Genomic DNA, 12,962 nt, shown 5'->3' on the forward strand with positions numbered 1-12,962 from the left:
GTATTTTCTAGTCTATTTTTGCCAAATCTTTTTATAATAGGCCTTCAGACTTGAAGAATAGTACAATTAGCTGGTTATATGTAACCAGAGTATCTGTATGTAGCTGTGTGATATGCAGGATGGCCTAGGGAAAGTAAGGCAAAAACTAAAAGTGGACCCCAGCCTGTCACCATGCATTAACATCAACTCAAAATGCATTAAAGACCTTAACATCAAACCGGAAACTCTGAAACTACTGCACAGGCAGGAATTTCCTGAATAGAGCCCCAGGGTCATCATAAATTGGAGAGCGATTCCACAAATGGGACTACCTTAAAATAAAAAGTTTCTGCACAGCTAAAGACATAGCTACCAAAGTAGAAAGACAACCAACTAATTGAGAAAATATATTTACCAACAATATATCAGATAAGGGTCTAATATCCATTATAGACAGACAACTCCAGAAACTAATCCCTCCCAAATCTATTAAACCAATCATTAAATAGGCAAAGGAGCTAAAGAGAGACTTCTCAGAAGAACAGATAAAAATGGCAAAGAAACACATGAGGAAATGTTCATCATCCCTAGCTATAAAGGAAACGCAAATAAATACAACCTGTGATACCACCTTACCCAACTCAAAATAACCTATATCCTAAATTCAATCAATGACAAATACTGGAGGGGATGAGTTCATTGCTGGTGGGACAGCCAGTTTGGAAAGCAGTCTGGAGGGTACCTCAGAAAGCTAAATATAGACCTCCCCTGTGATCCAGCCATAGGCATCTACCTTGAAAACAGGAACCAAGAAACAAGGACACATGCACCTCTATATTTATTGCAGCACTATTCACAATAGCCAAGACATGGAAACGACCCAGATGCCCCACTCCAGATGAATGGATCCAAACACTGTGGTACCTATATACAATGGAATATTATGCGGCCATTAGAAAGGACAAAATAATGGCATTCATGGGGAAATGGATAGAACAGAGAGACAAATGGTCTCCCTGATATGTGGATGTTAAATACAAAATGCAAGTCGATTCCACAAAGTAGACAAGACTGAAGAAACAAAGGACCCCCATGCAATTTGTCATATCATCTCAAAATGACTCCATGTTCTTGACCACATATATGGTGTGTGTGTGTGCGTGCGCACAACTGAGGGAAGGTAGGTGGAAGGCACAGAAATATAGAAGATAGGGGCCCATCAACTGCACTGGACATAGATGAAAATGAGCTAAGTAACTCAAGGGCAGCAATGGGAGGGAGGGAATGAGAGGGAAAGAGGGAATAGCTTACACTAAGCAAAAGGAAAGAAATGTGCATATCACCTGAGGTGGAAGAAATAGTTGTATTCTCAAAGCTTATAGAATTCACAAACATTATAGACCATGATCATGAAAATTTGTCTTGTGAAGTTTAAAATGTGCTTGTGACTTTAAGTGAAATATGTGAAATGTATGTAATTAATCTCAATGAAAAATTATTTTTAAAAGGTTCACTGATATTTGACTTGGTTTGCGTTTGAACTATGACCCTCAGATCTCAGAATTCCTAAGTATCTAGGATTCTAGGAATCCTAGAATTTTTTGAGAGGAGTTTCTTGGAGATAATATTCTCAGATACATTCCTGCCTGGTTGGCTTCTAACTGACAGCCTCAGATTGCAGCCTCCTGAGTAGAATTACAGGCATGAGACACTAGTAGCAGATATATTTCTTTCCTGCTTTTTGTTTTGGATTTTTTGTGTGTGTGTACCCAGGTGGGCAGAAAGTAAATATTACTTATAGTAGTACATAGGAACATAATTGGCATTTTGAACACATATTTGATCAAATCTCAACCACAACAGCTTTAATTAATGAAAATTCTCATCCCCAAATATCTGGGAGAAGTAATAGTTTTCTGGCTTTAATGAGACTTATTTCGAAGGAAATGAAGGATAGGGTGACAGAGTGCAAACAGAAATGTAGTCATTACCTGAGTCATGAAACTGTAGTCCCTCTGTACATCACCTTAAGAAAAAAAATTAAAAATATAAAAGACTCACAGATTTCTTGCTAGACTGGCTTCTAACTTCCATCCTCTGATCTCAGCCTTTGACTAATAGATTGACCAACAGGATTGCAGGATCCCAGTGTGAAGCTTACTTTCTTTCTTTCTTTCTTTTCTTTTTTTTTTTTTTGGTATGCATGGGTGGCCAGGAAGTGAATATTTCTAGTAGAGCAAATAAAGTATGGCTTGCATTCTTAAAGCAAGTTTAATCAAATCTCAACCACTGTGGTTGAACTACTGAGAATCCTTACCGCAAAGATGTGAGAGACATAGAAATGGTTCTCTAGCCCTCAATGGAGGCCATTTGATATTTGGTGTTGAAATTTCCCCCCTTATATTCCCCAAGAATATGATTTATGTATGTTTGATCTTGGTCTACTACCTGAGCCATAATTCCACTTCAGGGTTATTTGGAGTTTCAAGGGCTCTCCTGCCAGGCTGGCTTTGAACTGTGATCCTTAGTTTTCAGCTTTGCTGAGTAGGTAGGATTCTTGCCATGAACAATACTCTCATTCTTTAATGCCAAAAGTGGTATCTTTCTACTCATGCTTTTCCATTCTATTACTGTGGGATAGTCCCACAATATAGACTTTTTTTTACAACCATTAAGACAAACAAGATAGTAACTGGGTGCAAGTGGCTCACATTTGTAATCCTACCTACTCAGGCTGAGATCTGAGGATCACGGTTCAAAGCCAGCTTGAGCAGGAAAGTCCATGAGACTCTTATCTCCAATAAACCACCAAAAAACCGGAAGTGATGCTGTGGCTCAAGTGGTAGAGAGCTTGCCTTGAGCTAAACAGCTGAGGGACAGTGCCCAGGCCCAGAGTTCAAGCCCCACAACTGCCAAAAATGAAAGAAGAAAAACAAGATTGTTGTCCAGATCACTCCAGGCTGAATTCACTCCAGACTCCTGATGTTGTGTGCACAAGACCTATGTAAACCCCCCCCCCCCCAAGCACTCAGCAACTCCTGGATCTCCAGAGCTAAGGACTAAACCGCCTATCTCTTCCATGAACCCTGATGTTTGGAGGTTTTGCCCCCTGGAGAATGCATTTCTGTCCCTGCTTTCATTTCTGCTATTGAGAAGAGATTGCAGGAGAGAGCCACCATACAACATAGGCAGAGCAGAGAGGCCAGCAAGATCCTTTTCTGTGACCACACAAGAACCATCTGGTTCCAGCCTGTGATCGGTAGTTGTTCTGGTAATGACAGAAAGTGATACAGATCTGGACCTTCTGGGTTATCTCCATGTCTCTCAATGCCTGTGCCAAGCCAGCCCAAACCTTGGGCTACCTCTAAGGTAGGTCCCCAGAGGGGCAGGATAGAGTCCCCATCTCAAATGGCCCAGCCTGGCCATGTGGCTCAGGAGGCTCTGCAGGGCAGACAGAGATGGGGTTTCTGTCAAAATGGAAGAATCTGAGCTGGGAGCACTGGCTCAGGCTGGCAGGATGGCTGAGAGATGGGCATCAGTGATGGCACAGTCCAGGATTGCAAGGGTGCCAGCTGGCTACTTAATTCAGGATGGCTTGCAGAGGCTCAAGAACAAGTATGTTCATGTATAAACTCCTTAAACAGGTGCTTGAGCATTGGGACAGGAACCAAATGTTGGCTTCCTTTAGTGGACATGAACTCAGAGACAAGGTCTTCAACAGCTTCAGGCTCTTGAGGATGGAGGGCAAGTTTTCATCAGGGAAGATCATATCATACACATGAAGTTCCTGGAGATGTTGCAGGTGCTCCAGATATGCCCCAAATTTCCAGGAATATGAGAAATTCTTGGGACTAAATACGTTGAAGTAGCCACCTATCTTAGAGAAGTTAAGGATGCGGAGGTTCTTCATCTGCCCCAGGTAAAGGGTAAGTTTTCCCATAGTTTGTGGGTACCAAAATTCACTCACCCCTAGTTCCTGGATGGAGGTCTGCCTCACCACAAGCAGAGTCTGCTGGATTTCAGAGATGGAGCCACAGCGAATCTGGAGCTTCCTTCAGCACAACTAAACTCATTGTTTCCTCTTTCTGGCTGACACATGGGAGCACATAGGCATGCTGATCATCCTGGGTACCATCTTTGATGATCAGGATCATGGTGATCCTCAAGGGCTGTTCATCATTGCTCAACCACAACTCTCTGTGGGATTATCAATGAGGACCTCTCGAGACGAACTTTGGGCCAAGGAGAGATATCACTGTGTCCAGATCTCTTGAGTACTTGCAGTTTCCACTGACTAGGAGGCTCCTTCTTGGCAAGTAGCAGATGGAGTCCATCCAGGACAGCATGGAAGGTTTCTAGATTTCTAGGAAGCATATCCTTGGGCAAGGATCACAGGGCTCAATACCTTTGGGTGTATTACTACACAATGACACTTGTTGAGGTTGTTGATGGTGGCACATTACAGTAATCCTAGCTACTCAGGTGGCTGAGATCTGAGAATCAGGTTCCAACCCAGCCAGCCTGGGCAGAAACGTCCCCATGAGACTCTAATCCCCAATTAACCACTCAAAAACAAGAAGTGGTGCCGTGGCTCAAAGTGATAAAGAGCTAGCTTTGAGCAAAAAGAGCTCAGGGACACGGCCAGGTCCTTGAGTTCAAGTACAACAATGGAAAAAAAAACCAATGTGCTTATTGAAAGGAACTGCAAGAAATGGAATGTACCATTTGTAGTTCCCCACCCCCTTTCATTTATTCCCTTTTGTCACTTTTTTTATTCTGTACCCTTTGTCTTATTTATATTTTTCTGATTTGGGGAAGAGAAGAAGTGGAGAAACAGTGGGACAAAGGGTGTCCTGATTCATCAGTGATATTAATCACACACTCTGTTGGAAATGAACTTTACACCTTAGGGGTGATGAAAGTGGGAAGGGGGGATTGGAAGGGAATGTAGAAGAGAGTGACACTGTGTAAAAGGAAATGTACTTATTTTCCGAATCATGGAAATGTAATCCCTCTGTACATCACCTTCACAATAAAATTTTAAAATATTAAAAGAACGAGTCTCCCAGACTTTCCTGCTAGACTGGCATGGAACTGCCGTCCTCTTATCTCAGCCTGTTGAATAGTACAATTACAGGCAGAATCCACCAGATCTCAATGTGATCCTTCTTTTTATCTTTCTTTCTTTTAGAGTGACTGGATGATCAGGAAGTGAATATTTCTTATAGAAGAACAAATGAATTGTGGCCTGCATTTTCAAGGTGCCTTTCATGAAATCTGAACTGGTATTAGATATTGACATTTGTCATCCCAAGTATGTGAGAGAAGCAGGAAGAGTTCTCTTGCTTTCATGGAATGTCTTTTGCATTTGGTTTTGAATTTCTTCCCTAGCTTTTCTACAAAATTTGTTTTATGTATGTTTGAGGTTGGTCATGGAATTTTTTTGAATTTTTCTTTTGTTACATTTTGTTGTTCCACCTGTGGGGCTTGAACTCAGGGCCTGGGTACTGTCCCTGTGCTGTCCTGCTTAAAGCCAGCACTCTTACCTGAGCCACAGCCCCACTTCTGGCTTTTTTGGAGGTTCACCTCAGATGAGCATCTAGAGGCCTTTCCTGCCCTAGCTGGTTTTGAATTGTAATCCTCAGATCTCAGACTTGCTAAGTAGCTAGAATTTGGGGGGGGGCGGATAATACTCTCATTCTATGGTGTCTTTCTACTTCCTATTTTCCTTTCTTTTACTTTAAAATAAATTGATTGGCTCATTATACATTAAATAGTATAGAGTGCTGGGCTGCCCCAGGTTTAGAGGGTTTACACATAATCATTTAGGAAAACAAGATCATGTTCCAATTCTTTAGCTGAATTTCTCCTGATTCCTGATGGTGTGTGCACAGAACACAAGCACCCATAAAAACTCAACAACACAGCCCAGCTTCTTTTGCAAATGTATAAAATGAACTGAACACAAAAGATTTCCCACCTAATTCCTCAAGACATTCCTACAGATGTCCCCCTGCCCTGAGCCTGCAAAGAACCTGAAAAGAACATCCAGCCCAATTTACAGCTTCCAACAAGATACCTGGAAATTCTATCTCTGCAGTTCTTTCCCTCCCTCTCTCCTTCCTTCACACCCAACTTTCCTTCACTCCATTCCTTCTTAGCTTTTCTCCTTCCCTCCCACCTTCCTTCCGTCCCTCCTGCCTGCATTCCCTCCTTCCCTTCACTCCCTTCCCTCTTACCTTCCTTTCTTCCTTCATTCCTTCCCTCCTTGATTCCTTCATACCTTTCTTCCTTCTTCCCTTCTTTCCTTACTTTGTCCTCTCTCCCTCAGTCACTGCCTTCTCTTCTGCCTGGCTGCCTTCTTCTCTTCCTTTCTTTTTTTATTGTGTGCTGAACTTGGACTTGCACTCAGGGCCTTGGGAGTATTCCAAATTGCTTTATGTCAAGGCCAGTGCTCTACCAATTGAGCCACAACACTAATCACCCAATTGGTAAAACGCTCTCACTGATTTTTGGCCCAGAATGGGTTTTAACTGTGACCCTCAGATCTCAAACTTTTTGAGTGCCTTCAATTCTAGGAATCCTAGAATATTTTGTGAGGAGTTTCTTGGAGACAGTACTCTCAAATATATTCCTGCTTGGCTGGCTTCTACCGGAAACCCTAAGATATCAGACTCCTGAATAGGATTACTATCATGAGATGCTAGAAACGAATGCATGTTTTCTTCTTTTTGTGTGTGTGCATGTGTGTGTGTGTGTGTGTGTGTGTGTGTGTGTGTGTGTGTGTGTGCACGCATGTACACGTGTGTTCCTCTGTGGATATAAAGTGAATTTTATCTTAGAAGTGCAAAAGAACTGTGGTTTGCATTATGAAGGCACATTTGATCAAATCTCAACCAATACAGATTTATCTATTGAAAATTCTTATGCTCAAATATGTTGGAGAATTAGAAAGAGTTCTCTTGATTTATAGATTGTCATTTGGCATTTGATGTTCAATTTTTCCTCAAACTTAATCCCCAGAATTTGATCTATGATTGACCCATGTCATAAGTTTGTTTGTTTGTGCCAATGTTGGCACAGTGCTCAATGCCAGCACTCTACTAGTTGAGCCACAGCTCCACTTGTGGCTTTTTTGGAGATTCACTAGAGATGAGAATCTCAAGGACTTTCCTGCCCAAGCTGGCTTTGAACTGTGATCCTCAGATCTCAGATGTCCTGAGCAGCTATGCTTCTAGGTGGAACCAATACACTCATTTTTTTGGTGCTGAGAAATGATATCTTTTTACTCATGTTTTTCTTTTCTTTTTATTTATGATTGATTGATACAGAAATTTATAGATAATAAATGATGTTCTCACAGCTTAGATTGGCCCACAGCAAGATCTTGTTTCAGTTCTTTCCAGGCCTAATATACTCCAAATTTCTGAGAATGTGTGTACAGGGCACATGGACCCAAAAGCACTCTTAAACTCCTGGGGCTTCAGAGTTATGTTTGACCTGAAAAACTAAGGACCAGATGCCCTGTGTCTTCCAACCACATTGAACTTTGGAGTTTGCTAGGCCTGGAGAATGCACTACTGTCCAGTCTTTCATTTCTGATGCTGAGAAGAAATTCCAGGAGAGATGGCCAAACTACACAGGCAGAGCAGAAAGCCCAGGAAGATCTTCCTCTGTGACCACCCAGGAACCATCAGGTGCCATGCTGTAGGACTGGCACTTGTTTCGGTGATGACAGAAACGTGTACAGATCTGGACCTTCTGGTTTGTCCCGATATCTCTTAATACCTGTGCCAAGCCAGCCCGAACATTGGCAAATCTCTCATGGTCAATGTACCTTTGCCTCCACTCTTGTGGGCGGTAGCTCTCCAGAGGGGCAGGATAGAGCCCTCGTCTCAAATGGCCCAGCCTGGCCATGTGGCTCAGGAGGTTCTGCAGGGTGGCCATGGAGATGTGATTTCCATAGAAACTGAAGAGGCTAAGCTGAGAGCATTGGCTCAGGATGGGCAAGATGGCTGAGAGCTGGGCGTCATTGATGGCACAGTCTTCCAGGGCCAGGGTCTCCAGGGTTCCCACCACTCTACCCAACAAGGCTTTCAGGGGCTCAGAACTGAATGACTCCATGGGCAATCTCCTCAGACGCAGGTGCTTGAGCTGCCTGGAGCAGGGACACTGGGACAGAAAGCTCAGGTCAGCTTCCTTCAGCAGACATGAACTCAGAGACAAGGTCTTCAAAGGCGGCAGGCTCCTGATGATGGCGGGTATATTTGCATTAAGCAAGATAATGTGATGCACATGAAGCTCCTGGAGATGCTGCAGCTGCCCTAGATGCTCCCCTATCATCCAGGGATACCATAAATTCTTGTGAGGGTGACTGTAGAAGTCGCCACCCATGTTGTAGAAGTTGAGAATGTGAAGGTTCTTCATTCGACCCAAGTAAGGAGCAAGTTCTTTCATAATTCCTGGATGCCCGAATTCACTCACCACAAGTTCCTGGATGGAGTCCAGCCTCACCACAAGCAGAGCCTTCTGGATTTCAGAGAAGGAGTCAGACAGAATCTGCAGCTTCCTGGAGTAGAGCTGTACTTGTTCTCTCCTCTCCCTAGCCCACTGGAGCAGGTAGGCTTGGAGAGTGTCCTGGGCGCCATCTTTGATGGTCAGGTCCATGGCTATGGTCAAGGGAGGCTTTTCAGTCATCCCTGAGCAGTGGCTCTCTCTTGGCTTGTCAGTGAGGACATCCGGACAAGATAGTCGGGCCATGGAGGGGTAGCCCTGTATCCAGATGTTGGGGTGCTCCTTCCGCAGGTCGAGGACTTGCAGTTTCCACTGACTGGGGCGCTCCTTCTTGGCCAGTAGCAGATGGAGCCCATTCAGGACAGCATTGAAGGTTTCCAGGTCTGGAGACTCTGCCAGGTCCCCCAGGGGGAGGCAGGAGAAGGGCCAGGCCTGCACCAGGGCCTTCAGCACCTCTGTGGGGCCCTGGGCATAGACCTCTATGAAGAGCGAAGGGAACAGCAGCAGAGGCAGATCTTCCAGGGCAGAGATGGCCAGGGCCTGGTTGCTCAGCAGACTCTGCATGGCCAGATGCTGGAGCGAGGGAGGGGCTCCAGTGCTCATCTTGATGGACCAGAATTGGACCAGGTGTGCAGGGCTCTCTGAATCACAGCAAGTTGAGGCACTGACTGCAGGATTCAGAACTCTGCTTCTGTTCTCCATCCCTAGGCATCTTTAAAGCCCAACCCCTTCCCCTCCCCATTCCATATCTGCCAATCAGAGAGCAGCTTCTGATGGGATTTCTGAGTCACACCCAGCACACCTTGGTTGGGTGTTTCACTTGAGATCAATTCAAACACTGGTTTAACCAAAAAATGATAGGATTAAAGGCCTGTCCCACACAGCCTAGCTTTTCTTTGAAATGTAAATCACAAGAAATGTACGCATTATCCTGCCCATGTAATTGTAACTCCTCTGTACAGTATGTTCACAAATAAAATAAAATTAAATTAAAAAAAAAGAAATGTAAATCACACTTTACCAAAATGACTTCCCACTCTTATACTTTAATCCCTTCAGACTTTCCCACAGATGTTGCACGGCCCTGAGCTACAAAGCATGCAAGGAGAGAAGTCACCCGAAGTTATAACACCCACAAGACATCAGGAAATTGTTCTCTGGATTTCTTTCCCTCTTCCTTCACTTCCTACCTTCCTTGCTTCCTTCCTCTTCTCTTTCCTTCCTCTCATGTTTCTTTTTGTACCCATTCTAGAACTTTAACTCTGAGCCTGGGTGTTGTTCCTTATCTTTTCTTTGTCAAATGTAGTGCTTTACCACTTGAGTCATAACAGTACTTCTCCCTTTTCTAAGCAGTTGATTGGAAACAATAGTCTTCTGGCAGAGAAATCCCTGTTTAACAGAGAACCATAGTATAAAAAGACAAGTCATGGCCCCCGAAAACATGGATAAATGGCAGAAATTACCAAATACTTCTCAATCCTAACTATTCATATTCATGGACTTTATCAATTAAATGACATAGATTGACTAGGTGGATCAGACAGCAAGACCCATTTATCTTCTGTTACCAACAGGCACACATTGCCCAAAGATTCAAACAGATTCTGAATGCGAAAGGCTGGAATAAAAATCTATCAAGCAGCCGGGCGCTGGTGGCTCACGCCTGTAATCCTAGCTACTCAGGAGGCTGAGATCTGAGGATCGCGGTTCAAAGCCAGCCCGGGCAGGAGAGACCATAAGACTCCTATCTCCAATAAACCACCAGAAAACCGGAAGTGGCAAAGGAACTGTGGTTTACATTTGAAGACACATTTGATACAAAAAATTCTCACCCCCAAATATGTTGGAGAAGTAGAAACTTCTCTTGGATTTCATGGATGTCATTTGGAATTTGATGTTTAATTTTCCCTCAGACCTTTTCCCCAGAAATTGGTCTATGTGTGACTGACCTTGGTCATAGGTGGGTATGTTTGTTTGTGCCAATTCTGGCACGTAGGTGCTGTCCCTAATTTTTGTGCTCAATGTCAGCACTCTACTACTTAAGCCAGAGCTCCATTTCTGGGTTATTTGAAGGTTTGCTAGAGTTGAGAGTCTCAAGGACTTTCCTGCCCACGGTAGCTTTGAACTGTGATCCACAGATCTCAGACTTGCTGAGTAACTAGGAATCTAGCCACAAACAATACTCTCATTCTATGGTGCCGCAAAAAGATCTCTTTCTACTCATGCTTTTCCATTCTTTTTATTTGTGATTGATTGATACAGTAAATTATATATAGTAAGAGATTGTCACATGATACGAGTTTGCTTACAACCATTAAGAAAAACAAGAGTATATTCCAGTTCTTTCTAGGCTGAATTGACTTCAGATTCCTGATGGTGTGTGCACAGAACACACTCAGAATCCTGGAACTGCAGAGCTATGATTTTTCCACCCACACAGAACTTTGGAAAGTGTGCCCCGTGGGAGAATGCATTTCTGCCCCAGCTTCCATTTCTGACGTTGAAAAGCTTGTAGGAGAGAGTGGCGCCTTACTACACAGGCAGAGCAGAAAGGCCAGTAAGGTCCTCTTCTGTGACCACCCAGGTACCATCAAGAGTCAGACTATACAGTTGGCACGTGTTATGGCGATGACAGAAACTGGTACAGATCTGGACCTTCTGATTTGTTCCCACATCTCTCAATGTCTGCACCAAGGTAGCCCCAACCTCAGCAAATCTCCCAGGGTCGAAGTTCTCTAGATACCAATCTTCAGGGTGGTAGCACTCTAGAGGGGCAGGATAGAACCCCCTTCTCAAATGACCCAGCCTGGCCATGTGGCTCAGGAGGTTCTGTAGGGTGGCCATGGAAATACAGTTTCCATAGAAACTGAAGAAGCGGAGCTGGGAGCATTGGCTCAGGGTGGGCAGGATGGCCGAGAGCTGGGCATCAGTGATATAACACTCCTCCAAGGCCAGGGTCTCCAAGGTGCAGGCTACATGCTCCAGGAAGGCTCTCAGGGGCTCAGCACGTTTCATTGGCAAAGTCCTCAAATGCAAGTGCTTGAGCTGCCTGGTGCAGGCATACTGGGACAAAAACCTCAGGTCGGTTTCCGGCAGTGCACATGAGCTCAGAGACAACATCTTCAGAGGCGGCAGGCTCCTGAGGATGGTGGGAATAGTTGCAATAAACAAAATGTTGTGCACATGAAGCTCTTGGAGATGCTTTAGACGCCCCAGATACCCCCCGATTATCCAGGGATATTGGGAATTTTCGTGGGAGCGAGGGATGTCAGTCCACATGCTGGAGCACTTGAGGTTCTTCATATGGCCCAGGTAAAGAGTAAATATTCTCAAGGTTCCTGGAAGCCAAAATTCACTCACCACCAGTTCTTGGATGGAGTCCAGCCTCACCACACCCAGAGCCTTCTGGATTTTAGACACGGAGCCAGACAGAATCCGCAGCTTTCTTGAGCACAGCTGGACTCGTTCTTTCCTCTTCCTGGCCCACTGGAGCAAGTGGGCTTGGAGAGCATTCTGGGTGCCATCTTTGATGGTGAGATCCCTGATGACCATCAAGGGCTGCTCTTCAATCATCATTGAACCACAGCTCTCTGTTGGCCTGTCAGTCAGGACATCTGGATAAGAGATTTGGGCCATTGAATGGTAACCCTGTATCCAGATGTTTGGGTGATCATTCCGCAGGTCAAGTACTTGCAGTTTCCACCGACTGGGGCGCTCCCTCTTGGCAAGTAGCAGATCAATTCCATCCAGGACAGCCTTGAAGGTTTCCAGGTCTGGTGACTCGACCAGGTCCCCTAGGGGGAGGCAGGGCAAGGGCCAGGCCTGCACCATGGCTTTCAGCATCTCCGTGTAGCCCTGTTTATAGATCTCCATGAAGAGCAAAGTGATCAGCACCGCCGGCAGATCCTCCAAGGCAGAGATGGACAGGGACTGGTTGCTCAGCACACTCTGTATGGCCAGATGTTGGAGCGAGGGTGGGGTTCTCATGCTCATCTTGATGGATCAGATGTGGACCAGGTATGAAAGGCTCTCAAAATCCCAGCAGGGCCAGGCACTGCAGAATTCTCCTTTTGTTCTTTGATCCCTGGGCATTTTTATAGCCCAACCCCACCCTCACCTTTGCATTTCTACCAATGAGAGGGCAGCTTCTGATGGGATTTCTGAGACACACCCAGTACACCTTGGTTGGGTGTTGCCCTTGAAATTATTTCAAACAGTGAACCAAAAAGTGATAGGATTAAAGTCCTGACCCACACAGGCCAGGATCTCTTTGAAATATAAAACACACTGGAGCAAAAAGAATCACCACCCTTGTACCTTCATCTTTCCAGACATTCCCACAGGCATTCTGCTGCCTTGAAACTGCAAAGAGTCCAAGCAGAGCACACAGCCCAACTTTGTAGCATCTACAACTAATTCAGTAAATTTAGTTTCTGTACTTTTTCTCTTCCTTCCTTCTTTCATTTCTT

General features: G+C 44.6%; 2 protein-coding genes across 2 annotated transcripts; both read right to left on the reverse strand.

The window, feature by feature from the left end:
• Positions 1-7,614: 7,614 nt before the first annotated feature.
• LOC138820031 (PRAME family member 8-like) lies at positions 7,615-9,096 on the reverse strand. The gene has a single exon (XM_070011671.1). The coding sequence runs from the start codon at positions 9,094-9,096 to the stop codon at positions 7,615-7,617; it is 1,482 nt and encodes a 493-aa protein (XP_069867772.1).
• A 1,929-nt stretch (positions 9,097-11,025) lies between these two features.
• LOC138820032 (PRAME family member 8-like) lies at positions 11,026-12,480 on the reverse strand. The gene has a single exon (XM_070011672.1). It carries the CDS (start codon positions 12,478-12,480, stop codon positions 11,026-11,028), a length of 1,455 nt encoding a protein of 484 aa, XP_069867773.1.
• Between the last annotated feature and the right edge of the window lie 482 nt (positions 12,481-12,962).

This window comes from Dipodomys merriami, unplaced genomic scaffold (genome assembly GCF_024711535.1).
Source record: "Dipodomys merriami isolate MVZ:Mamm:240054 unplaced genomic scaffold, mDipMer1.0.p SCAF_84, whole genome shotgun sequence".
Lineage (NCBI taxonomy): Eukaryota > Metazoa > Chordata > Mammalia > Rodentia > Heteromyidae > Dipodomys > Dipodomys merriami.

What these genes read in the sequence shown, in the direction of transcription:
- LOC138820031 (XM_070011671.1), bottom strand. Translation starts at nt 9,096, where the DNA reads ATGAGCACTGGAGCCCCTCCCTCGCTCCAGCATCTGGCCATGCAGAGT.
- LOC138820032 (XM_070011672.1), bottom strand. Translation starts at nt 12,480, where the DNA reads ATGAGAACCCCACCCTCGCTCCAACATCTGGCCATACAGAGTGTGCTG.